At 48.8% G+C, this 26802-nt stretch overlaps 1 protein-coding gene across 1 annotated transcript in view; it reads right to left on the reverse strand.

Moving 5' to 3' along the window:
• Positions 1-26802, reverse strand: part of NUP160 (nucleoporin 160) — a 1937143-nt gene that overhangs the window by 467282 nt on the left and 1443059 nt on the right. The window contains exons 29-30 of the mRNA XM_069623088.1: positions 25193-25250; positions 11089-11199 (exon numbers count right to left, since the gene is read on the reverse strand). Coding sequence (XP_069479189.1) covers positions 11089-11199; positions 25193-25250 — 169 coding nt within the window. The remainder of the gene's footprint in view (positions 1-11088; positions 11200-25192; positions 25251-26802) is intronic.

Raw genomic sequence — 26802 nt, forward strand, 5'->3', positions numbered from 1 at the left:
CGCGGGTGTTTTCACACGCGATCGGGCCTGGGGGAGCGGGGTACGTGTATTCCAGGGGCTCGCGGGTGTTTTTACACGCGATCGGGCCTGGGGGAGCGGGGCGCGTGTATTTCAGGGGTGCGCGTGAAGTTCCACACGCGATTGGCCTGTGTACGCAATTCCATTGGACCAAAGGCCCTGACAGCGCCCCCCCCCATGGTTGAGGGAAACGTGGCTGACACCATCCCTGCTCAGCCCTTGTTGGACCGGCCCGTTGTGGCACCTGACCTAGCACAGGGTGACTCCCAGGTCGCCAAGTCTAGGCCACGGGTGGCGGCGCAAGCCAGTGTCACCAGGCCACGTGGTACAGGGGCAGCCATGTCATCTGCTTCCCCGAGTAGGCAGGGTGGGGAGGCTGCAGGGGCAGCTGCAGCTCCGTCCACCCCAGCTCTGACTCCCCCAGCAAGGACAGTGTTGGTCCCGGTACATCAGACTGAGGTTCCCCCTGCCATAATCACACTTCAGCTAATGCCTGCAGATAGTCATGTGGTCAGTGTGCCATCGCACATTACTACTACACAGTCCACCGGTGCTCCTGCCTCTAGTGTCCAGAGCGGCGTAGGGCACTCCGGATCCCCACCACCCACAAAAAGAAAGAGGAAGAGTGCTCGTCCAGTACAGGCTGATGACCCCGACACGGCTACACGGTCCGGCACACCAAGGAAGTAGGCTTCAATGATGCCGAACTGGATGCACCTGTGCAGTATGTGTCCGAACATGACGCCGAAATGTTGGTCACTTCAGGGTGTAGGATTACACCTGCTCGACGTCAGGCACACTGGCAGTCCATCGCGGACAGCATAAGTGCCCTTGGGTTTATGAGGCGCACAGCTGTTGAGTGCTACAAGCGCTGGAACGACCTTAAGCGTAGGGCAAAGAAAAAGCTGGCTTCAAGTCATGCCGCAACTCTGGTGACTGGAGGTGGGTCTCCACAAGAGGACATAGAACTCACTCTACATGAGCATGTTGCTGGGACCTACGTCACAGAGGAGCAGATCCAAGGTGTGGGAGAACTGCCAGATTACGAGGCATTGTCCGGTGAGTGCACATGCATGTGTGTGTGATCCATGTGTATGTAGTTTGTGGGAGGGGATTCGGTTGAGTGCCAGGTCAGGGTGTGTGTGCCTGAGTGTTTTGTCCCACCCATGTGCTTCATCCAATGCATTCTGCACCCCGGGATTTGGGTATTACACAGTGTCCCTTCTGGCCACAGTAGGCGTTTTGCACTACATTGCGCCAGTTGCCCTTGAAGTGGCATCTTGCTACCACATTGTTCCGTATTAAGCTGTGTACATTCAGGCTGATTGTAGGAATTCACCTGGTTCTACTGCGCATCACTCTGCCCCATTGTCACATATATGTCATGCCCATGGTACATGCCAACTGTGTGATGGCATGTGTCATGTATGTGTATTGGACATGCCACTCACAGGCCAATGTGTGATGGCACTGCTAGCCAGCATGCAGCTGATGTGTTGCTCTCCCATCTTGGTGTCATCAGTGTCTGACATATTCCTCCCCTTCCAACTCATGGACAGTGCATGCATGGGAGGGTTATAGTCATGTGGGACATGTGTAAATCAAGTACTGGTACTGAGGCTTGTCTGGCCTAATAGCGTGCCATGGTGCTAATGCCTGTTTCCATTTTTTGTCTTTCTTGTTTTTGCAGAGGATGACGCACCTGATGCTGTTAAGGGAGAGGAGATGGTGCAGGCCCAGGAGGGATCTGAAGCACGACCAGGCACCAGTGGGGGACGTGGTTTGGTGGTGGGGGAGAACCCTCTCTTGCTGCAGGCCATACTGTCCCGGGGTGTCCCTGGCTGCACCTCCTCAGAACTATTTTCAGGTGTTGATTCGGATGAGGCCTATGTGGATTCGCAGGTATGTGCTCATGGAAGGGATACGGTTCTGTCCGACCCACCTGCACCAGGGGTAGAGCCCACTATGGGGATGTCAGTGTTGGTAGGTGCGCCTGTGGTGGTTACGGATGCAGGGCCACACTCCGCAACATCTGATCCTGTTCCTGGGCCAGCAGTTCAGAGGGGAAATGCAGTCCTGCAGCCTCAGGCAGTGCCGACACAGCAAGGCGCAGTTCGCCTTGCCCCCGACAGGTGTGGTGCCCGCCAACGCGGTGGCCGTCCGCCACCAGGCAATGCCGCATGGGAGCAATCCATTTACGGTATGGCCAACCAACAGGCAGCATCATTCGAAATGATTGCTCAGGCCATGGAGAGGGTGGCCACTTCCATTGTCCCCCCAGAAAGGCAGATGGAGCTACTACAGCAGGCAACAGACTCCATTTGCCAATCAGTCAGGGAGGACATGTTGGCGTCCAACAGGGACAGACATGCGGCCCTGGACAATCTGAGGGAATCAATTTCAATAGATGCCCAGGGACAGAGGGAAGCCCTGAGGGGAGAGGTCCGGCACCTCAGGCAGACTCTTGTGGACCTTGAGGCTTCCACTGTCACCAGGACGGAACAGCTGCTGGAGCGCGTCACCCGTACGCTCTGAGCAGAGATGCAGGCAACTCGGGCGGAGGTCCAGGCAACACGTCGGGTGTTGCATGGGGATCTCCGCACCATATCCCTCCAGAACGAGGCCTTCCAGGCCCGCATGCTTGCTGCCATGGAGGACCAAACTAGGGCATTGCGTGGGCTGCCTCCCATGGCACCACCACCTCCTGTGGCAGCAGCAGCAGAGGTTGAGGAGAGCGAATCCAGCAGTGGATCTCCCACTATTTAGTAGCCGTGCAGGCCATGAGCCCATGGAGGTGTTTTTTTTCGCAACATTCACGCAGGTGACTGTTGGTGGGCACCCTGTCCTCGGACCTCCTGGGTGGCCTCCCCCACCCCCCCTGGCCCACACATGGCCATTTTTGATTTTTGATTTTTTGTTGCAGTGTGTTGCCTTGTGTGGCTCCCGTGGGCATCCACTGTATTCGGGCTGGGCACATGCAGGCTTGTCCTGAGTTTGGGTTAGATGCTTGGGTCAGTGAGACACACACCCCTCCTGCTTCCCATTTCCATGGGCTTGCAAAGGGTGTGCCCAAGTGACAGTGAATTACACAGTGACGTTGGACTCCCATGAGCTGTGGGGGCAGTCTGTAGTCAATACTGTGTATACATTCCTAGTGCATATTGTTGTTGTATTGTGCACTGCATGGTGTATTGATGTGTGCTTGTGCATCCATGTCTCCCTCCTGATTTGCAGGTTCATTCCTCATGTCTTCACAAGGCCGTCCACTTTGGAGATGGGGCTCATGTTGTGAGCAGTGGACTTCCAGATGTGCGTGGCAACACTGTACAGTTGGAGGTGGTGGATGTGCTGGCATTCTCATGTTGTAAGACTACGTATCCTTTGCCTTAGTACTGTCATGTTTATGCTATGTCGATTGTATTGTGGTAAGTATTTGGTCATGTGTGTTGTTGTTTCTACATTCATGTGGGCATATTGTGTGTGGCCAGTTTCCATTAGGGACACTGTACTTTGTGACACATGTCATGTTTCGGGGATGACTTTGTTTGCTCTCACATGGCATGTCATGCCATGGTGTGTTGGGTGGCGGTGCTGGGGAGGGGTTGGGTGACATGGCACTGTTGTCATGTTGTGTCTTGCAAGGGGGTAATGATTTCAGCAGCATAGAAGTGTGTCTTTTGAACACAGCATTGGTGCTGTTTGTGTAGTTTGGGAAGCACACAATGGAACACTTCCAGATGTACAATCTCAGGCTGGTATGGTTGTGACAGTTGACTGTCCATTGACACATCATAATTGTCAGTAACAATCATCATTGATTGTCAGCTGGTATGTGCCAGGGCTGTGTGCACTCCACAGGGGTGTGATTTTATGTGAAGTAATTAGCCAAGAGCTGCGTACGGGCTGCCTCACCCCGTGCCCTTTCCCCTCCCATGCGCAGTGGGCATGCATGTGGTTGGGGATGTGGGGGCACCACCATGTCCACGGCCAGGCCCCGGCGTGTTGCAACGCTGTGCAGGACACATGCTGCCACTATGATCCTGCACACTACTGGGGGAGCGCATAACAGCTGCCCGCCAGAACGGTCAAGGGAGCGGAAGCGTGACTTGAGCATTCCGAATGTGCGCTCCACGATGCCCCGGGTTGCAATGTGGGCTGTGTTGTATCTTACCTGGGGCGGCGTGGTGGGGTTCCGAATTGGCGTCATCATGTGGGTGCCGAGAGGGTAGGCACTGTCCCCTGGGGAGGTGGTGATGGGTATCATCAGTGGGGTTGTGACATTACTCAGTATCTGACATGCATGCATGCGCAGTGGCATTTATACTCACCGAGCAGCCATGTATCGCCATGCCGCCCATCTTCTATGTCCCGGTTTAGGGTAGACATTCTGTAGATGAAACTGTCGTGGGTGGAGCCTGGATAGTTTGCGTATACTGAGGTGATGATTCCCTTGGCATCACATACTACCTGGGCATTGATGGAATGCCAGTGCTTGCGGTTTCTATAGATGTGCTCAGTTGTCCTGGGGGGACGTAGAGCCACATGGGTGCAATCAATGGCACCTAGCACTTTGGGGAATTGTGCCACCCTGTAGAAGTCCTGGGCAACAGCCTGCCTTTCTGCAGGTGTTCTGGGCAGGTATATGTGCCTGCGGACTGATGGGCGTGCAGTGATGATGGCCAAGACCTGGTGTAGGCAGCGTGACTGCGTGGCCTGTGACACCCCCCCCACTATGGCACGCTGAAATGATCCAGTGGCCAGGAAGTGCAGTACATTGAGGACCTTCTCCAGGGGGCAGAGTGCTTGGGAGCACAGGGTGGTTGATGTGCGGTCATCCTCCCACTCACTGACCAGGTTGAGTATTATGTGAGGTGGAAACCTGTACCTCCCATACACATGGTCATCAGGCATATCAAAAAGGCTGGTTCTGGGTGTAAAAATTCTGGCCCGGACTATCCTCCTCCTCCTCCTGAGGTATCCCACGGCCACTGCTGCTAGGAACGGTATGTTCATCCTGGCGTCTGAGCTTGTTTGTTGTTTGCGTGCACTTTTATGCTGTGCGGGTGGACGTACGCCTACTTCCTGCTGGCGTACATGTTTCCGGATTGGCCACGTTCGTTTCCATGAATACGTGTTGTAGGCGAGCGTGTAAAACTTCCTGCGCAGCCCTGGAATACCCGCACCCAGCCCAATCGCGTGTGGTACTTCTCACGCACCCCTGAAATACACGCACATGCTCCCCCCAGGCCCGATAGCGTGTGAAACCACCCGCGAGCCCCTGAAATACAGGCACCCAGGCCAATCGCGTGTGGAACTTCACGCACCCCTGAAATACACGCACATGCTCCCCCAGGCCCGATCGCGTGTGAAACCACCCGCGAGCCCCTGAAATACAAGCACACGCTCCCCCAGGCCCGATCGCGTGTGAAACCACCCGCGAGCCCCTGAAATACACGCACACGCTCCCCCAAGCCCGATCGCTTGTGAAACCACCCGCGAGCCCCTGAAATACACGCACACGCTCCCCCAGGCCCGATCACGTGTGAAACCACTCGCGAGCCCCTGAAATACACGCACACGCTCCCCCAGGCCCGATCGCGTGTGAAACCACCCGCGAGCCCCTGAAATACACGCACCCAGGCCAATCGCGTGTGGAACTTCTCGTGCACCCCTGAAATACACGCACACGCTCCCCCAGGCCCGATCGCGTGTGAAACCACCCGCGAGCCCCTGAAATATACGCACACGCTCCCCCAGGCCCGATCGCGTGTGAAACCACCCGCGAGCCCCTGAAATACACGCACACGCTCCCCCAGGCCCGATCGCGTGTGAAACCACCAGCGAGCCCCTGAAATACACGCACACGCTCCCCCAGGCCCGATCGCGTGTGAAACCACCCGCGAGCCCCTGTAATACACGCGCCCAGGACAATCGCGTGTGGAACTTCTCGCGCACCCCTGGAATACACGCACACGCTCCCCCAGGCCCGTTCGCGTGTGAAACCACCCGCGAGCCCCTGAAATACACGCGCCCAGGCCAATCGCGTGTGGAACTTCTCGCGCACCCCTGGAATACACGCACACGCTCCCCCAGGCCCGTTCGCGTGTGAAACCACCCGCGAGCCCCTGAAATACACGCGCCCAGGCCAATCGCGTGTGGAACTTCTCGCGCACCCCTGCAATACACGCACCCAGGCCATTCGCGTGTAATACTTCTCGCAGGCGCAGCCCTTTGCGATGGTTTTGCTATCTTGATGGCTTTTCCTTGCGCGAGGGCGTTCTTGGGGGCGTAACTGGCGCTGATGCAGGGTTGCTGCGCCACTCTGCGCCACGTCTGCTTTTGGAGGTGGGAATCCATGAATACGCTGTGCGCGGAAATTGATTTTATCGCACGCGGCTGGCGCAGACATTCGCACAGGCACGCTGTGCGCCAGCCGCGTGCGACACTTTTGGGAGGAATTACATGAATCGGCCTGTTAATATAGAAGTCTTGTAACAGAAGGATAACGAAATTGTTGGAGCGAGTTAGATTCTACATATCTTGAAGAAGCCTTCACTTCGAGTGTCCTTTTACTTATCAAACAATTAGTTTGAAATGAAGTTGTGTTGAATCAAAATACTATTGGTGTGGCCTCTCATTCGCACAAAAAAAGGTGACATGCATCGACACATTTCTTGATGAAAAGCAATCTAGAGAAGGCAGTGGTAACAGATTTAGGCTGACTCAAATAGGCCTGTTCCAGAGTCAGTGGTACAAGGCAAAGTGCCCAGGTTCAAACGATTCTAGTAGCTGCAGTCAAGTCTTTGATTAACGGTTGAAAAGGAGGGTGCAGAAGGTAAAAAGACAATGTTAGACGATAGGGACGGCCAGCCCAGAAGGTAAGTAAAGGATTTAAAACACCTTTAGCAGTACCCAATGAAACGGGAGGCCTGGTGGATCAATGTACCTTAAAAGTGGAAGAGACTCCTGCGGTGGCGGTAGTTCCTGGCAATTCCTGCAGTTCGGGAGATCCAGCAGAGGAAGAGAGGCTCTCGTCGTGGAGGAAGGTTCGAGTTACTGCACTGCCCAGGGATGAAGCCGGCCGCGGTGATGCCAAAACGGAATAAAAGTACGCTCCTTTAAATCACGGTCATGGTGGATGGGTGCCTGGCTATCCGGTCACCTAGTGCTTGGCACTGGCGATACGACCAAGGCAAGTCCGGGAAGGTAATTGGCAAACTGGTTGGTTCCATCAGCTCAAGGGAAGAAGGCTCTTGCAGGTGAAGATCTTCTCTTGTCGTTGGAGAAAAGTGGTGAGGATCTGCAGCAGGGCTTCACCGGTGGTTCAGTCATTGCAGATGTCCAGGGTGCCTATTCCCATTCCCACACATCCTGTCTACCCCAGACTCACTGGTGCCTAAAGGAGGGCTTCTGTCCATAAGCCCGCCAAAAGGATGAACAAAGGGTCACAGATTGGATTACAGACAGCGACACGAGAAAGAATTATTATTAAAGATCTGGCAAAAAAAAAAAAAAAAGCACACCAGAGTAAAGTTAACATTAAAATAACTCGGCGGTACGTTAGAGGCTGTCAGTAAAAGTGGTAGCCTCGAACAATGGGAAAATCCCATAGGAAAATATTTGCGGTCGAATATTTATGGTAGTACTGCACCAGCCAGAAACTTTGGAGAGAGCGACTGAACGGTACCCTCTCGAAAATGAACACCAGGGAAAAACTATTAACTCTTCCCAGTACCTCCATAGTAAGATGGTTTGTACTGGTTTTGTTCATAACTATTGACTAACAAAGTCAATGGTAATTTTGCATGCCCTGGGAGACAGTAGTCAGTCCCAGGGTATGGAGTCTATGTTTGGGGGTCACTATGACACCCCTGTGTTACTGCACTGAGGGTGCTGTGTAACACACATGTAAAAAGATGATACCTATGGAGTGAGAAAAACTCCATAGCCCATAAGCACAAAAAATAGCCTGAAACACACATCATACATATGTCTAAGAGTGGGAAAAAGAGTCTCACTCTTAGCAGGAGTAAAAAAATAAACCCTGGAAATCCAGCAAAGCTGCTTGGGGACTCTATAGGTAAGGGAAATTAGCCTTTTAAGAGAATTCTCCCTAACAACCTTACTGTAATTTTCTTTCTATAGATTCTTCTCCTGCAGATTCCTCCTCATGATTGATAACCATCTCCCAGCTCTGCTTTTCGGAGATTCTTCGACTGGGGGTGTAGTGGACCTCGACTTGGCCCTTGATGAGTCTTGTCTGACTCTCGATCATCGGCTCCGGACATGACGTCAGGTGTTATATATATATATAAAATATTATACCACGTCACTACGCCCCCATGACTCAGTTCCTGCAGCTTTTGCTCTTGAATGCTGCTGAAGAAAAACAGGAGGAGGCTAACCAGCCATTGAATCATTAACAAGGGTACACCCCAAAAGGGTGACCCCACAACAATGTGTGAAGAAAAAACTGTTCAATTTTTTATTTTTAAAAAACAGAAACGGTCATCCCAGAGCCATCACCAGATGCCTTCTCGTTTGGACAGAAGAGACGACCCACAGAACTGAGTAGGGAAGGCGGAGAGGGTCGATGAGGAATCTGCAAGAGAAGAATCCATAGAAAGAATATTATGGTAAGGGTAATTCTCCTTCAATGGATTGCTTTTCCCCAGCAGATTCCTTATCATGATAGACTCCCCAAGCAGTTAGTATACCGGAGGAGGGCAGAAAGATTTAAACCAGTAGATTCTGCAGAACCGCCTTACTGGGCAACATCCAAAGAATAGTGCTTGGTGAAGGTATGTAAGGATGACCAAGTGGCTGCCCAGCAAATATCCCTAATAGGGACCCCTCTCTGGAGGGTCGTAGAGGCTGAGAGCACTCTGGTTGAGTAAGCCCTGATGCCTGCTGGAAGGGCCTTGCCTGCCGAATGGCAACACTCATATGTACAAGAAGACCCACCGTGAGAGGGTTGGTTTAATGACTGCAAGGCTTTTTCTAAACAAGGAATGGGCCACAAACAACTGGTCTGATTTCCTAAACTCAGACTAACGAGCAACATAGAATATTAATGCTCTATTCGGATCAAGACAATGGAATCGCTCTTCCTCCTCCTTGAATGCTCAAAATCTCTTCAACCTTGTGATACCCCAATGAATGCCGGGAATCGGAGGGAAGCCGTAGTGGAGCGTGAAGGTCCAATTCACCGGAAACCCGTCCCCTAGTACATCGTACACTGGCGATTCCCTCAAGCAAAACTGTTTGTACTTCCTGTTGGATTCCGTGGCGGACAGATCCACTGCCGGAGTACCCACAGAGAGTGTAGACCTCCTCTAGGACTCCCTGGCGCACTTCCCATTCGTATGAGACCATCCCTGCTCACAGCATCAGCCAAGGTGTTCTCTGTCCCCGCCAGATAAACTGCCGGGACCGAGATTCAGTTCTCTCAATCAGAACCACAGCTGAATTACCTTTGAAATAGCCGTAAACTGGGTCGACCGTGTCCTCAGGGTCATCCTGCTCCTCGACTCCGAAAATGGAATGCATGGACTTGACGAAGCCCGATCTCGACAGTGACACAAATGAATGATCGCTGAATATCGGCGCCGAAGGCTTGAGGATAGGTTTCGAAGCTTTCAATGCAGAAGGAAGTTGCTGCGCCGAGGGATGCTTCAGGTGACTTATTCCAGGTGGGAGCAACACCCGAAGTCGCATTCGATGCTGACGATGTCGACAGAGCGGCAGGCTTGGGGTCGGGAGCGCCACAGCTTGCTGGTCGGGGGTCAGAGCTGCATCTACAGCTGCTTGCGTCTTAAAGATTTCTATCATACAGGTCTTAAAACGTTCCCACTCTTACCAAGTGGTCATCCCCGCCGAGGGGTTACCTCATTCCGACGATGAGCTGGACTTAAGTCGATGGCGGTGGTGCCGCTTCCTCTTCCGCAAGGAATGGCTCCTGGAATGGGACTGTTTCTTGATCTTATTACGATGTCGTTTTTTCCCTTTAACAGGGCTTTTCAGTCTCGGCCTCCGAGGGCTGGACGAGTAACCATGCCAGGAACTTGGCGACAGGTCGGCCCAAAGCAAGTTTCCCAGCCCTATAACGCAGGGATTTCAGCTGGCATCTTTGCGCACGACTCGTAGGCCTCCGTGTCGTGACTAACACCCAGCCAATATAGACAGACGTCATGGGGGTAGGTCAGACATTTTGGCCTCGCAATCGCGTCATCGCTTGAAGCCTGAAACCCCGGGGGACGACATTGCATTAAGATTTCTGTAGAAAAAAAGCATATAAAGTACAATAAGAACGTTGAGTACCCTTGAGTCGTGTTCCTGATGCAGCAAGCAAGCGCGCAGAAAAAAGGAACTGAGTCATGGGGCATAGTTACACCTGGCACAATGTCTGCAGCCGATGATCGAGAGCCAGACAAGAAGGATCGACGGCTGAGTCGAGGTCCACTAAGCCCCCTGTCGAAGAATTTTCAAATAGGAGAGTTAGGAGATGGATATCTATCATGATTAGGAATCTGCGGGAGAAAAGCAATCTATTGAAGTAGCCTCATTGCGAGATGCTGTGTGGAATGTTAAAACGTCCCCAAATACAAAAGGGAAACATCGTTTTCCAGTAGTGATAGTCTGAAGGACTGATCAGTTTCCCCATAACAAATTAGCAAAAAATCTAGGGAACTGACGCAGAAGGCATTGCATCCCTTCAAAAGGTAACCACAGGTTAAAAAACATAGCAAAAAGAAAGAGGGTCCATAGAAACTATGAAGGGAAAGTTGCAAAAAGAGAAATATTTCCTAACAGTTTACACAAGGTGTAAGTATGCCACATTTTCTGCATGTGCCAAATGACATCGGTAATGTTAGAGGCGAGTAAAACAGAGCGCTGTGTTCATCTGAGGGGTGAGTGATTTGTGCCTGGCTAGCAGCTTGAATTTATACCCCACAGTTGAAGGCAATATTAGCATCAATCTTTTTAGAATTATTTAGCTACAAATCTGTTCGCCTAGCATTAGTGTAGAGAAGGGCAAGCAAGATGGGTGCCAACAAAGTTTATTCTAACCTGCAATAGCAGCCGTTGATGGGTTCTGCTGGGCTAATGTCAGGCGTGTACGAGCAAGGATGTACTCCTTCTCCAAATCCTGCAGCTCCAGAATCTCAATCTGCCGCATACCTTTGCATATTAAGGAAAAGAGGTTAATGCTCAAAGTTGAAGAACAGTTTCTGGTTATACAGTAGTCAACTCCATTGGGAAAGGGTGTAACTAACAATACAGTTACAGCACTAGCAGAAAACAGGAAAGGAGAAATTACTTACCGTAAATGTCCTTCTATGGATTCTTCTGCCGCAGATTACTCATCAGATAGATATGTCAGCTGCGTGTAAAACCTTTCGACGGGGGGTGTAGTGTACCGTGACTCAGCTGTCGATCCGTCTTGCCCCGATACATCAGTCGTCGGTTCTGGACACGATGTCGGCATCATACATATAATGTGTCACCACACCCTGTGCCCCAGCCCCCCACCTTGAGCTCAGACACCGAGGAATACTAAAAAATCTGGCTAAAACAGACTTAATAGATAGGAAAAAAGAACTCCCAACCGGTTTGTTTTTTGTGTGCAAGAGGAATGGGACCAGAGAAAGAATGCAGCACCCAACAAAGAACTGGATGGTAGCCCGGTTAGGCAAGATTGTATTCAGTAACCCTGTGAGAGACTACACCAGTCTTGTCCTCTTGGTATTAGGTAAGCCACCTATTGGTATAGGTCTGTACTACACAAGTTGGTATAGTGACTGAGCAGCCAGACTTTTCTCAAGAAAGGTAAATGTGAGCTGTAGAGCTGTAGCATTAAAATCCACCAAATACAAGTTTACAAATAACGCTTACTTCTCAAGGTTTTCTAATAAAATATTTATTTAACGGTCAGTTTTAAATACGCCTTCTTTAAAAAGGGCAATATGCAACAATAAAAATACTTCATAGCACTTTCTCAAAATCAAGTTAAGCAAGTAGACACTCTTTAGAGATGCTTCATACAGGCTTCCTACACCCTGAGGTGACTTCAATTACTAGGACAGTATTGGCATTTATATATCACTTTTTGTACATGGTAAAATTCTGGGGTTGTGTAAAAAGTTAGAGAAGGAAAAAGGAAAACTGGTTCTCAGAGCATGTGAGCACTTTTTGATCTCCCAATGAAGTCTAGATAGAATCTTTCCCAGCAATACAAGCTAAACTTGTGCACCACCTATGAGGGATTGTTAGAATCAAACTCAATGGGTCAGTCGAGTCTGCAGGTAGCCAGGACAGCCAAAGTCAATTTGACCAATGTCTATGGAGCCGAGGCACTTCGATAGTAATTTAGAGAGTTTGTAACAAAATCACTGTTGGGCCACAAGCTTTTAAGCTTGTGAAAGACAGAGCTGAGATCAACTCTACAAAAAGCAGCTACTGCGAGTCTCAAATGAGGTAATGCAAGCTACAAACAAAAGAGGCAAGTACCCCTTAGTCAAGACAGTACCTTAGGTTTGAAGAAGAGGATCCAGCTGCTTCTGGTCTGTTAGGGAGAATTCTCTGTTAAGGCTAATTTCCCAAACCTAGTGAGTCCCCCAGCAGCTTTGCTGGATTTTTGGGGTTTATTTTTTCTCCTGCTAAGAGTGAGACTCTTTTTCTCCCACTCTTAGACATGATTTGAGTAATCCTTTGACTTTGGAATGTGCTTTATGGGCTATGGGGTCTTTTACTCCATAGGGTTTCATGTGGTTTTTGGTAAGTGTGTTACACAGAACCCTCAGTGCAGTAACACAGGGGTGTCATAGTGACCCCCAAACAGACTCCATACCCTGGGACTGACTACTGTCTCCCAGGGCATGTAAAGTCACCATTGGCTTTATTAGTCCAAATTTGTGAACAGAACCTGTACAAACCATCATATTGTGGAAGTACTGGAAGGGGTTAATTAGATTACCCCTAGGTCTGTTTTCGAGGGGGCACTGTGCAGTCCCCCCTCGTCGAGTTTCTGGCTGGTGGCAGTGGTTACCACGCGAAATATTACTTAAGAATATTTACTATGGGATTTTCCCATTCATTTTAACCGCACCACTTTTAGATGCAATGTTAAAGATACCGCCGGGTTATTTATTTAATATTTATTCCCCGGTTGGGTCTTTTTGCCAGGATTCTGTTTTAAAATGGCGTTTGTGTTCGCCTCAGTAACTCCAACCCAAGTCGAGCCCTTTGTTCCACTTTTTGGCAGGCTTCTCCACAGAAGCCTCCAAAAGTGGTGCACTTTGTCTGGGTATACAGGATGTGTGGGAGGGGGGTTTAGGCACCCTGGACTGAGTTGCCTCGGCAACTCAAGTCGCACTCTTGTGTGATTGGCCCAGTGGTGAGCCACCCGGCTCACCACTTAGCATGTTTTAGTGACAGCTAGGACTGATGAATGGGGGTTTTCTGCATAAAAGCAGGGCTTTGGGGACTGGGACTTCAGACGTCGCCAAAGGACCAAAGAATCCGAAGAGGGAGAAGCTGAGCCGACCTGCAACGACGACACCACCGGTGGAGCCCTGCTGAACCGACTCACCACTTCTTCCAACGACAGAGGAGATCTTCATCCCGAAGAGTCTTCTTCCTTTGACTGGTGGGGATAACCAGTTTGCCCGCCTTTTCGCCTCCCCGGATCATCTCGTGGCCGCCTTGCCTGTGCAAAGCACCCCGGCAACCGGAATACCACGTTTTACCACTACCGCAAATAAAAGGGTAGTACCTTTTAACCGGAGCACTCCGCGGCTGGTTTCTTCCCTGGCAGTGCAACGACCTTCAGCTTTCCTCCACGTCGAGATCTTCTCTTTCTCTCGACGACACTGCGACTTGCACTCACTGCCAGGAACAACTGCCCCCGCTGGAGGATTCTCCCCACTGTCAAGGTACTGTGTCCGCCTGGCCTCCCTCGCAACGGTCTGTGTGGGGTGTCTCGTAAATCCTCAATTTACCACTTGGGTTGGCCCTAGGCTGGCTAACTGAACTTTTCTGAGCTGAACTAATTCCTTTTTAAAACTCTATGCAAGACTTTTCAAGCCTTCTAAACTGTGTGATCTTGGGCGCATTGGTGTTCTACTCCCTCTAAGAGGGAGCCGGGCCTCTGAACTTTTTGCTCACAAGTAGACTTTGACTTTCCTGCCTTGCTGAGTGTTTCTAAAGTATTGTGTTGTGTGCTTTTCTAATTTCGGCCTTTTCCCTCCCTTTTTGGATAACTTATTGGAGTGCCATCTTTAGTTGAGCGCTCATCTCTGTCTCAAAATAAGTGGTGTTAACCTAGACTTGTCTAATAAGGAATAAGGGATGTATATATATTAATAGTGACTGTTTTTGAACTTGCTTACAATAATAGTGCTGGAGTGTTTCTAAGTGTGTCTTTAAATAAATAATTATATACTTGATACTAAAGATCTGGTCAGTGTTTGCTTGTGCTACTGTATTTTGGTACCTATCTTGTATACTCTATATACTGTCTAACTCTTCTTGAGAAAGGTCTGGCTGCTCAGCCACAGCTACCAGGTAAATCTGGGTGGTACAGACTGCTACCAATTGGGTTTACTGCCAACACCTGTAGTCCTAAGCCTTTTGCAGTGGTCCCTAAGGGAGCTGCACAGGTTTCTGCCTAACATGGTCTAGTTGCAATCTTGCAGATCCTGGGCCTCAGTAGTGGGGACAAGAGGGAGGACGTCTAGAGGAGTCCAGCACTGCAGTCTGAAGGTCGTCTGCAGCTACGGGCTCTTTTCAATTCAGCGGCACTTTGCGGTTTCAGCTACCGGTAAATAGCACCACGTGGATCTTGGACACTCAATGGGCTTACCTTGCTTCTGGAGTCCAACACTCTGGTGAGGTGACTCGAGCTTGGGTTGTCATGCTTAAAAGACGATGCACTTGAATAAAGGATTTCTCAATGCCGGGCACTCTGTTCCAGCAGCAGCAAAGTAGTACATCAGTTGGGGAAGGTCTTCCAGCAAAGTTAGTCTTGTGGTTACTTGGTCCCACTAACCCAAGGGAAGAAGTCCTCCTCTCCGGAGCTTCTCCAGTCGATTCGGAAAAGCAGTGTCAGCACAGCAGCAGGGCTTCGCCGGGCACTTCAATGGTCCAGGAGGATGCAGCAAGCTTCTCTTCACGATTCCTTCGTTGGATGTTTCGTCCAGTCGTCGACTCTGCCTTCAGTACAAGAAACCTTGCCTTTTATGCAGGTTTCTCCCATTCATGCACAGCTAGCTGTCACTCACAGCAGGGTGGCTGTCCTGCAAGGACAGCTAGCCAGCAAATCAGCACTAGGTGTATTCAGGTAACCAAGGAGACGAAGGACGGAGTTTTGGGCCCCTCCCTCGCTTCCTGCCCTGCCAGACACACTGGAGCTAGAGGCGGGTTTCAGTACTGAAGCCCGCCAAAAGCAAAACAAACAAAAGGGTTACACCTGGTCTGGCGCGCAGAGTAAAAAACCAAGAAAGACCTCACAAGCAAGAAATGGCGAAAAAAAGACGACCAGGGCCATTTTGACAAAACGGGCACCCATGGGTGCACTACTGCAGCAGAGGATTCAGCCAGCGGTAGAAACGCACAATGGTAGGAAAATTAAACCACTACCACCCGCCATTAAAAGTTGTGAGTGTAACATACATTTTTTTACATGAGTAAGTAGGAAAAGGGGCTTCTAAGTAATCCCACAGTACTTCCACATACGATTGAGTGTACTGGACCTACATAGGAATAACAGGTAAGTAAAGTCATTTTCACTTTAATACTCTTGGGAACAGTAGTTCAACCAAGAGAAGGTATTTAAACCTTAGGAGGTGGGGACTTCAATGTTGTATTAGACCAGGCCTTGGATAGATCTGCTAAGGTAACAAGGCCACCTTCTAAGGCGGCACTAACTTTAAAGCAAATCATTTTGCAACTGTCCCTACAGGACGCCTGGAGGGTGATCCATCCGGTCGATAAGAGGTTCACATTTTACTCTTCTGTACATGATAGTGAGTCACGCATAGATTATTGGTTTGTATCTTCGAACTTAGCACACGCACTACAGAACTGCGAAATCCTCCCTTGCACGCTATCAGATCATTCCCTGTGGTGCTGGAGATCACTTTGAAAGATGCCCCATGATCAACAAAGAGATGGAGAATGCCTAGAGACATACTAAAAGACCCGAATGTAGTTGAAACTCTACACACTGAAAATGCAAATTTCTTTTACGGATAACGTTGGGTCCGTAGACCACATATCAGTATGGGAGGCTTTTAAAGTCTGGGTTAGGGGGGGGGCGGGGCACTGCTGACCAAGTCCGCTGGTCTTCTGAAGGGAGTACGCTGTGAACTGGAGGGGGTAGAGAGGGACCTGAATACACTGGAGGAGACCTTTGGCAGCACGCATGGTGGACACACTCTGGTGGAAATCCACAAGTCCCTTAGAGATTTCGATCGGCTGGCAGCGAGGGAAGTGCAATATATAGCAGCCCCTACCCGGGCTCGCAGATACAGGGAGGGTAACAAGGCAGGAAAAATGCTGGCCAACCTGGTAAAACATGAAAAACAAATTACCCCGATCGCAATGATCCAAACGGCACAAAATGAGATAATAACGAGCGAGCAGGGAATAAACGACAAATTTGTTAAATTTTATAAAAATCTTTATGCGGATATGGATAGGAAATCCCCTGCTGAGACTAAAAATTACCTCGCTATGTTGGATCTCCCTAAGCTCCCAGAGGAAAGCAAGTTACTGCTGGTGCAACCTGTCATGGCAGAGGAGCTCACTGAAGCAATTAAGGAGCTCAGGTCTGGCAAGGCACCGGGCTCGGATGGTTTAGGAGCTGAATTTTACAAAGAATTTCAGGAGGAACTGGTCCCCGTGCTGTTAGAGGTGTGGGAAGAGGCCCTGGGAAAACAAACATTGCCCCCATCAATGCGCGAAGCAATAATCACAGTATTGCCTAAACCCCGACGCCCGCCACTGGATATGTCTTCATACAGGCCCCTATCCCTAATAAACGTAGATGCAAAAATCTTTGCGAAGGTGCTAGCAAATCGTGTATTACCCTTAATGCCCACGCTGGTTCATCCAGACCAAAGTGAGTTCATTCCCCAAAGGTCCACTGCCTTGAATCTGCGCAGGCTGTTCGGCATAATGTCACAAATAAACCCGAATAAACAAGCAGTGGCGGGGTCCCTAGACACAGAGAAAGTGTTTGATTCGGTTTCATGGGAGTACCTCTTCCTGGTTCTTGAGTCGTTTGGGGTGGGCCCTTACTTCATTAAATATGTTAGACTGCTATACACTGCCCCAGGTGCAAGGGTGTGCACGAATAGAACAATATCTCAGCTGTGTGAGTTGGGCAGAGGCACCAGACAGGGGTGCCCTTTTTCGCCTATCCTTTTTGCTTGAACAATAGAGCCAATGGCAGTGGCGGTGCGGTTGCGGCATGTAAACTAAGGTATAACGCTGAAAGGAGCCACCAGGGATAATCATTGTATGCGGACGATACACTATTGTATGTACGCGAGCCAGACAAAAACATAGCCCCCATCATGGCAGATATTAGTGAATTTGCAGAATACTCTGGATATACAGTGAATACTAAATCAGAAATGTTCCCGCTCACCCCCTCTACAAAGTGCCCTGCCCTGACGTGCGGCCTTAAGTGGTCGGAGCGACACATCAGATACCTGGGAGTACTGGTTTCAAGCAGCAGGCAGACCCTATACTCTGATAACCATGACCAGGCTCTACAAACACTCAGCACCAAGCTACAGGTCTGGAGACACCTCCCATTCTCATTACACGGTAGAATTGCCATTCTCAAAATGATTGTACTCCCCAAGCTACTATACTTATTCGTAAACATTCCTATATGGCAGGGAAAGGAATTCTTTTCCAAACTGCGATCCATGGCAGTGTCGTTTCTGTGGAATGGCAAGGTGGCTAGGATTAGCTGGGAAAAGATGACAGAACCATACGAAACAGGGGGAATAGCAGCACCAGATTTTGAGCTCTACTGCACGGTGGCGCAAGCACAGTTTGCGAAACACTGCTACGATGAAGCGGACAACTCGCCCCACACGTGGATAGAGGAATACACCACTGTACCCATAAACATCAGATCCGTTATCTTTGACACGAGGCACAGGGATTCCTGTGATTTCGACCCTGTGAGGCTATATATAAAAAATTTAAAATAGAACTTCCATACAACCCTGAAATTCCGTTATGGAAATACCCAACTGTTCCCCCTACATTCGACACCAGTATACAGGAGGCCTGGGACCCCGATATGGAGATGAAAGTGGGAGACATGTACATAGATGGGAAGTTCGTAACCCTTGCAGTATTTACTAGAGGTATGGGAGGAGGCCCGCTCCAAACGCTACAGTACTATCGAATGAGATCTGCATAACAAGCGCGATGGCCATCCTTCCGTGATGAACCTCCCTCCCACCCATGCATACAATTGGTTACAACTCGGGGTGGACTGGGAATCTCTAAACTGTATAAGACAATCCAAACCCACATCCCCACGTCCAACCAAGTGAAAGAGAAATGGGAAGTGGATATGAGAATACAGATACCTGAGGATAAATGGGAAAGATATTGTGCACTTACAAAAAGGGTGTCCCTCAATGGGGGATTTTGCCAAATACAGTTGAAAATCCTTAATAGATTGCACTGCACCCCTGCCAAAATAGCTAAATTCACACCTGATGATCCAGGCAACTGCCCCAAATGCGGGACCTCCCAAGCGGGATCCTATCATACGTATTGCGAATGCCCGGTCGTGGCAAGGTTTTGGGAGAGGGTTGCAGCCATGTTGACAGACATCATGCAGATTTCCCCGTGTCTGACCCCACAGAAATACTTGTTTGGGGATATTGGGAAATGCTCTGAAAAAGTTAGAAGACTGTTCAATGTATCATGCGTTATTGCCAAGAAATGTATACTGCAAGTATGGAAAAGCCCGAACCCCCTCACCATGAACACTTACCTGCGTGAATTAACTTATATCAATGAATGTGAGGAACAGTATGTGCTAACCCTACCAATTACGAGCCGACCAAAAGACATTTGGGGCCCTTTCAGGGCGTACCTATGCGATATGCTTTTGGACAGTGAAACAACTATGTAAGCTGTAGATTCTTAAACATTTGGTGAAGTTATTGTTGTATGAAGGACCATATGTTGTGTTAATTGAATGCTGCTGTAACTGTTGAGACCATCAATAAATAGATGTTTAAAAAAATAGAAATGGGCTCACCCTTCGCCTCAGAAAAGTGGCCCACCGTTGCCTCAGAAAAGTGGCCCAGCCTCGCCTCATGACCCTTGACCTCTGATGATCTCCCCGGAAGTGATGTCATTTGAATCTTCCCCCGCCACAAAGTGATATCCTGGGAAGCGATGAAACAAGACCTTTCACCCCTTGACAAAACAGGAAGTGGTATCAAATTGTTCCTAAGTACACTACAAAAAATATGGTTAGGATTTCAAATGTATCTATAATATCTGTGTGTATAGATCCATATTGTCAAATTACTGTGAATGCAAGCAGATGTCCAAGGCCAAATGATAATATATTATTGTATAGCAATTTTTACTTGTGTATAATCAAAAGAAAAATGATTTTTACAAGGAAGGTACAGATTTTCCGTGTAAAGATAGCAGTAGATTATTAGTTTAGTTCCATTAAGTCCATTGACTTCCGGGCATCCGTTGAGGATACAATTGCAGCATAAACCAAACCACCTGTTTATGTTATATTATTATTGTTGGTCCTGGTTAGGTTGGTTTGTGATTGATCATTGGAATCCTTTGCGTTTATTTTAACAAATGCGGCTTCCATTAGTTTACATGTAGCCACTGCCCAACAAACCTTTTCCCCAGAGATGAGACGACACCACCATGTGTCTTCTTCCAGCAACACAGAGTTCACCCACAGAGGCGACAGTATGGCTGTGCGTTCATGGTTAAGAGACGGGCAGTTTAGCAAAAGATGGCGGACTGTTTCTTTAGAGTCCTCGATGTGACACAGTTTGCATGTTGTATCGCTAGTTAAACTTCTTATCCCCAGAATCTCTCTGGTGTGTAGGAGATTTAAACGTGTTCTTAAGAAGCTAGTTCGAAGTTTCTTGTCTGGGAATTTTCTACAGTACTCCAGCGGGGAATTTAACTTGTTATATGTAGGCGGAAGGTGTTGTAAGAGTTTGAGCGCACTAATTTTCTCTCCGGTCTTTATCCAGTCTAAATTTTTCAACTTCTGGGTCACTCTCTGGGGGCGAGATATTAAGTCCTCACTGCTACAGGCTACTTCTTCCAGTTTGTGTTTCTGTCGTCTGATCCAGTTCTGAATCTGCTTACATTTCGTCAGTTCAAGCTCTTTGGCGATGGTATTAAAAATGGGAAGGCCATCTTGAATGAGCGTCTTTCTGTACATGGCCAGGGACGAAATGCTAACAGTGGCTTCCAGTGACAGGAGACCCAGGTCTCTTCTAACGGCCGCCATCGGGATCGAGTTCGGTAGACCTAGAACCGTTCTCCAGATGTATCCCTCCAGTCTCTGCCATAATAGGTTGGGCATAGTGATGGTAGCGTCCATGCCGTAAGTTAGTGCGGGTACTATTTTACCTTTGTAGAACTTTATGGCTGGGATCATCGAGAATTTCCCGAACTTTCGATCAATCATCCGCAATTGGGAGGACAAGTTTTTAGCTTTGTCCCAAAGATATAATTGCATTTTTCTCTCCTGCGTTGTTCCATCAATGATGACTCCCAGATATTTAAAGTGAGGGACGACTTCGATTCGACATTTGTTCACTGACCAGGAGTGAGATGGATTCTTCGGTTGCTTGTTTTTGGCGAAGATCATGATTTTTGTCTTGTTGCTGTTTATTGTGAGGTTATTGTTATCCATGTATTTTCCCAGATTGTCCAGCTGACGTTGGAGACCTATAGGGGTCTGGTCTAAGAGTATCATGTCGTCAGCATATAGCATACGGGACATCTTGATTGCGCCCAACTTCGGTGGGAAACTACGTACGCTTCCTCCGAGTCCTTAAAGTCTCCAAGAAAGGCTACAAAGAGGGCCGGAGCCAGGGGGCAGCCTTCTTTCACTCCTCTTTCGGCATGAATTTCTTTAGTCAGTGTACCTTGTAGATTTAGGCGGACATGAAGAGTGGTGTTCAAATGCAGAGCTATGATAGGTTGGAGAATTTCTTCTGGACAGCTCCAGCGTTTTAGTTTGTTCCAGAGAAGCGTTCTATCAACTCTGTCAAACGCCTGCGAGAGGTCAATAAAGGCTGCATAGACTGTTGGTGCTCCTTGTTTTATTTTGGCCATTAGAATACTTAATATGAGAATATTCACTGCAGTGCCCCCGTTTTTCTTAAAGCCCATTTGAAATGGGTCTTCGCACGGCGCGACTTTTGCCCAGCTACGAAAATGTTGGAGAAGGAGCGTGGCAAATAATTTGCCCATGATATCCAATAGGGCAATCGGCCGATAGTTAGACGGGTCCTCTCTATTTCCTTTTTTGAATATGGGAATAATCGTGGCTTTTGTCCATGAGACAGGAATATGTCTACTGGAGGTACAGTGCTTGAACAAAAGACTGATGAAGCCGTCCATTCGATAATGTGCTTTTTTAGGTCAGTATTCGTGAGGCCATCTGGACCAGGAGCTCTGGATGTTTTTAGCTTTCGAATTGCCTCACTTATATCTTCCTTTTCGGATAAATCAATCCATGGAGCCAGTCTAGGCTCCGAATCACACATTGTATTTGTTGTGGGAGAGAAAAAAAGATCGGTGAAGAATTCGACCCAGGCGGCTGCGGGGACTGAATTGATCATATTAATTCGTGTATTTCCCTGCAAGTTGTTAATCAGGGCCCAGAAGTCAGCTGATTTCTTGGACACTAAGGCTCTCATCATAGTTTCCGCATCATTCTGGTAAAGAACTGCCCTGCGTAGTCTAACCCAGGCTTTATAGTTCTTGAGTTCTTTTGTCCAAAGTTCCCACCCCTTAATGGAGTTTTCCACTTTGGCGCGTCGTTTCAATTTTCTGACTGTCTTTTTCTTTTCCGCTACAATTTTGTCGTATGTGTGACTATAGGTGGTCTGGTTGACCTTAGGCTCCTTCTGCTTCGTCTTGAACTTTGCCAGGAGCGGGATATAGTTAGGTCTTGAGCATGTCTCCGAAAAAGTTGCATGAGCCCCCACAGTGTAGTATTGTTGCGTCATAGCTCGAACGCTGGCAGCTGTCATGCGCAATCGAGTCTGTTGGGGATTGCACTCAATCGAAGGGGTATAAATTCTGGTTTCCCTGGCGATAGACGTCCATCTTATGGTAAGCATGTTATGATCGCTCGCGAGGGTTTTGGTCACCTTGTAACATTCCATTTCTAAAATCATGGCGTTAGAGGTGTAAAAATAGTCGAGCGTGGCTGTGGAAGAGCCTCTTTCCCAGGTCGGAATTTGGGTTTGCCAGTCCTTCATCCATGCTACATTGTGTAAATTTCTGGAAGCCATCAATTCCATCCAGGCCTGTCCTCTCACTTCTGTTTGCGTGGTCGGGACTGTTTTTAGAGCTCTTTTTTAATAGAACAAATATACACACAATATAACGCAACCTGTGTTGGTACTCATTTACCGACCTCAGAAGGATGAAAGCCTGAGATGGCCTTGCTGGGTTTCGAACCTGCAGATCACACACACATTGCAGCAGCGAGCGCTCAACCCACTGAGTTATCATATCGGCTATAGTAAAATGAGCAATCACTCTGTAGTGGATACCATTAAACTGGTAACTGAGATTTAACAGCAGACCAGTTAAGTTCATCTGCAGGTCTGGTGCAAAGTTAGCTGCATGCTGCAGCAGCATGTGAGTGATGAATGCAGCATTTTATTATGCACACATCATGCATGCAAATCAATCATCAAAGCAAGGTAACATTTGTTACCTTGCTTTGATGAATTATGCCGTTGTGGGTGCTTTTTGTTTGTTTAAAAAAAGAAATCTTTTTTTTCTACTATTTCTTTTAAACCGCCCCAGGCGTGGACAGAAACTGGTCCCCAGTGACTATACATGATTTCGGGCCGGCCACAGGCCGAGTGACAGATGTGCCAATCCGACCCTGCTGAAGATTCTCTCGCCATCAAAGTGATGTCCAGTAGCTTTCTTTGGACATTTGGCAAGAACCCAGATGTATGCAGGTAAGACTGCCTCCTTAAAACAGTCGCTGAACCCATGGATCTGCTGACACAGTCTGCAAATTCCAGGCCCGTCTGCAATGACTGCCGCGTCACCTCCTTGCCATCATCTACCAGTCTCTGAAAGCCCTCTTGCATCTCCCCTTCGGGAATATACTGGGCGGCTTCACCAATAGCAGACCATAAGTCAATGGAGTGCTTGGCAAATCCGCAAGAGGCGTTAACCTTTTTCAAGTACATGCTGCCAGAAGAAAAGTTCTGTCTATAGAATCAACTTTTTACCCCTCCCTTTCGTTCAGGACAATTGACATGGATGTGGCTGATCTGGTACAGAGTGTGGCCGCCTGCACTACTAACCCCTCTGGTGCCGGGTGGGTGAAAAAAATACAGTGGGTCTCCCCTTGCCGGCCTGTACTTCTTGGCAAAGTCGGAGTTAACCAGGGGTGTGGTCAGTCTCTGCCACAAGGCGGCGATGTGGTCAGCAAAAGCTGCATTAAAGGTCATGGCCCTCTCTGTAGAAGGCCCTTCCATCCAGGATATCTGTAAAGTATAGCTTGACAAAGGCTTGGCTCGAGCACTACAGCCTTGTCCACCAGAGCACGATATTTAGCGTTAGCATGGCTATAAGGGTGGGCCTGTTGCGTCTCCAGGTCGGGAGATGTATCTAGTCCACTGGCGTCGTGAAGGCCCTCAGCCAGGGCAACCAAAATTTGCCTGGTCAGTAAAGTAATCTGCCTCTCCTGCATCTGCATAAGCAGGGTCAAAGTCACTTGACATTTGGTCGTCATCGCTGAAAATATTGGTCATGGTGCCGAAGAACCCGGTTCTCGATTTAGGCACATATGACCTCTCAAAGGTGGCAGTATACGGTTTTGCACCAATCAGCGCTGAAAGGTGTTTCAAGGCTAGGGTCGTACTGGCCGATATCTGCGCCGGCGATGCACTAGCGAGTATAGGCACAAAAGATGGCACAACTTTACACAGCACTGAGCCAGACTGTTCCGCCGATGCAATGGTGGTCACTTTGGGGCTGGGGTTACTGGGTGCCGCTGAAGCCTGCTGAATCAAGGGATCATCTGTGCCCGAAGCTGCCTTCCGGAACATATCAAGCATTGGTTCCTTAAAAGCCTCCCACTCAACCCTGGGTGTCGGCCCCACCAACAACATTTTGGGGGTCACCCGATGAGTCGGAACCGTGTCTGATGGCGCAGCTTTTTCTTATACGAGGAAGAGAAAGAAAGTGACTCCGGCAGTGCGACTTCTTGGTTTTCTTTCGGTGTCTATCCTTCTCAGGAGTAGAGCCTGCCATCTCGGGTTCCGATGACCAGACGGTCTACCGTACCATATTTTTCAGCGTGATTTTCGCTGCCCTTTCCCCAAGGGACTTCTGATTATTTTTATACAGGAACCACATCCCTTGGCATTGTGACCGGCACTGAGGCACCACACGCAAACGTTGTGCAGTCCATAATGGACATCTTGGCACTGCAGTTCCTGCGGACATCTTGGGAGCGGACAGGATTCTCAATCCCATTGAAAAAGATGATTAATATGTCTAGAGTAAAAGCCATCTCTTGAGAGAATGTTCCTCAAGCAGCGTGCTAAGCACGTGAACTCCTTTAACTGAGGTACAGGGGTGTAGTGACGCAGTCTATGCACGACCACCAATGTGATGTCCGGAGCAGACGACCGATGAATCGAAGCAAGACAGATCGACGGCAGAGTCGAGGTGCACTACCCTCCCCCACCCGTCAAAACATTTTCTGATCAGGTGACGCTGGAATGGATATTTATCTGATGACAAATCTGTGGGAGAAAGGCAATCCACTGAAACATGATAGTAAGGGAGGTGTAGTAATGTGGGAAAAGTCTGAAGCATGCAGGTGAACCAAAGTCCATAAACATTGCAATAAGAGAGGTGCCAGACTTACTCGGTATGGTAGTCTCTCCATCATGACTCCTTTTGGGGGAAGAACCTGGATGTTCATTCTGGGAAAAGAATGCAGAACTTACAACAGGTACATAAAGTCAAAGGTCACAGAAGCCAAAGCAGTGTTGCAAGTTGAAATGACCACAAGGAGGATTAAGGCACACATGCTTTGCCATTCACTGAATACTGTGTGCGCAAGGACAAACCTAGATTCATTCAATTAGCTGCTTATATACAATGTGTGTTAAAAAGGATTTTCAGAACCATCACCTTGGAAAGCTTCCGATAGCCAACCTTGTCGGTGAGCACTGTTAATGACACTTAGTCTATCCAATCTAGGTAACGGAAGTGGAGCAATGCGACTAACCCCAAGAGCTATGGTGGGTAGTGTCTAAATATAGTGAACTACATATAGAGAGGCAGCCAAGTAATACGTTTCGAAGAGAAGCATAAAAGTATACAATTGATTAGACATTAACACAACAAGCAGTTGAAATCGGCGACGGAAAAATTACTTACCGGAATGATCTTTCTATGGATTCTTCTCCTGCAATTTCCTCATCTGATAGATATCCTCAGCGGAGTTGCAGAGAGTTGCGGAGTTGCAGAGAGTTGCGGATCTGCAGCTCATTCTCACCTTGTGGCTACCAGTTGTGTGGAAAATTGCAGTCCATCTACTGCTTTCATTCATTGTGGGCAGACAGTTTAAAAACTCCTTCTGAACGCGAAGCGGCCGCAGAGTTGCAGTCACGCAGCCTGCAGTCTCAGGCTTCTGCCGACTTCATGGAAGAAGAGCGTTTGCTCAGGAGTTCAAGACGACGCGAAGAGGCGAGAGTGTTGCAGCCTGACAAGGCTGCCGCCCTCCACATGGGTGCCTCGGATGTAACCTCACGTCGAGAGATTTGACGAATGCGAAGCAGCCCCAGGCAGGTAAGCCCGCTTACTTCAATCTTTAGATGCTCCCTTCGACAGACGTGTCTCAATCTCCAACGGTTTCAAGGGGGCGGGTTGACTTTACATACACTGACCACCAGGCTGACAACTTGATGGACCAGGTCTTTTCAAACAGCATTAGCCCAATCTCTGTGTCTAAAAGCTTAACTCTTGAGACTAGCCCAGAAAATGTTCATGAATCGAAGCATGGCTCACTCAGCCTGCAGAAAACTGGTTGGGAGTGTGGGGGGTGGGAATGGCTATGCCTCTCTTCCAGTGAAGTCACACTCTACATCCTTTAACAAACGTCGCCCTCAAGGGGTTAACACTAATGAGGTCTCGGATAAAATACGCTCTGGAGCCTCAGACATCACTGAGAGACTGACACGGATCGGGTTCCAGATCGAGTCCCAGAGCTCCCTTTAAAAATGGCTGAGCTGGGCCTAAACTCGACTCTACGTGTTACAGTCGAAATGCATCCGGCTACAACAAACTTGAGTGCAACGCTGCTCTGTGTCGACAACACCCAGGAAGGCTCATTGGGGTGTGATAGTCCAGCAAAAAACCAGCAATGAGAGACTGGAGACGGACACAGTCCCCCACAACACAGAAGAGGCCGATGAGGCACTGAATGACATTACTTTGACAGACTAGAACAAAGTGCCGATCCAAAATAAA

Source organism: Ambystoma mexicanum, chromosome 11 (assembly GCF_040938575.1).
Source record: "Ambystoma mexicanum isolate Mex_15411 chromosome 11, UKY_AmexF1_1, whole genome shotgun sequence".
NCBI classification, from domain to species: Eukaryota; Metazoa; Chordata; class Amphibia; order Caudata; family Ambystomatidae; genus Ambystoma; species Ambystoma mexicanum.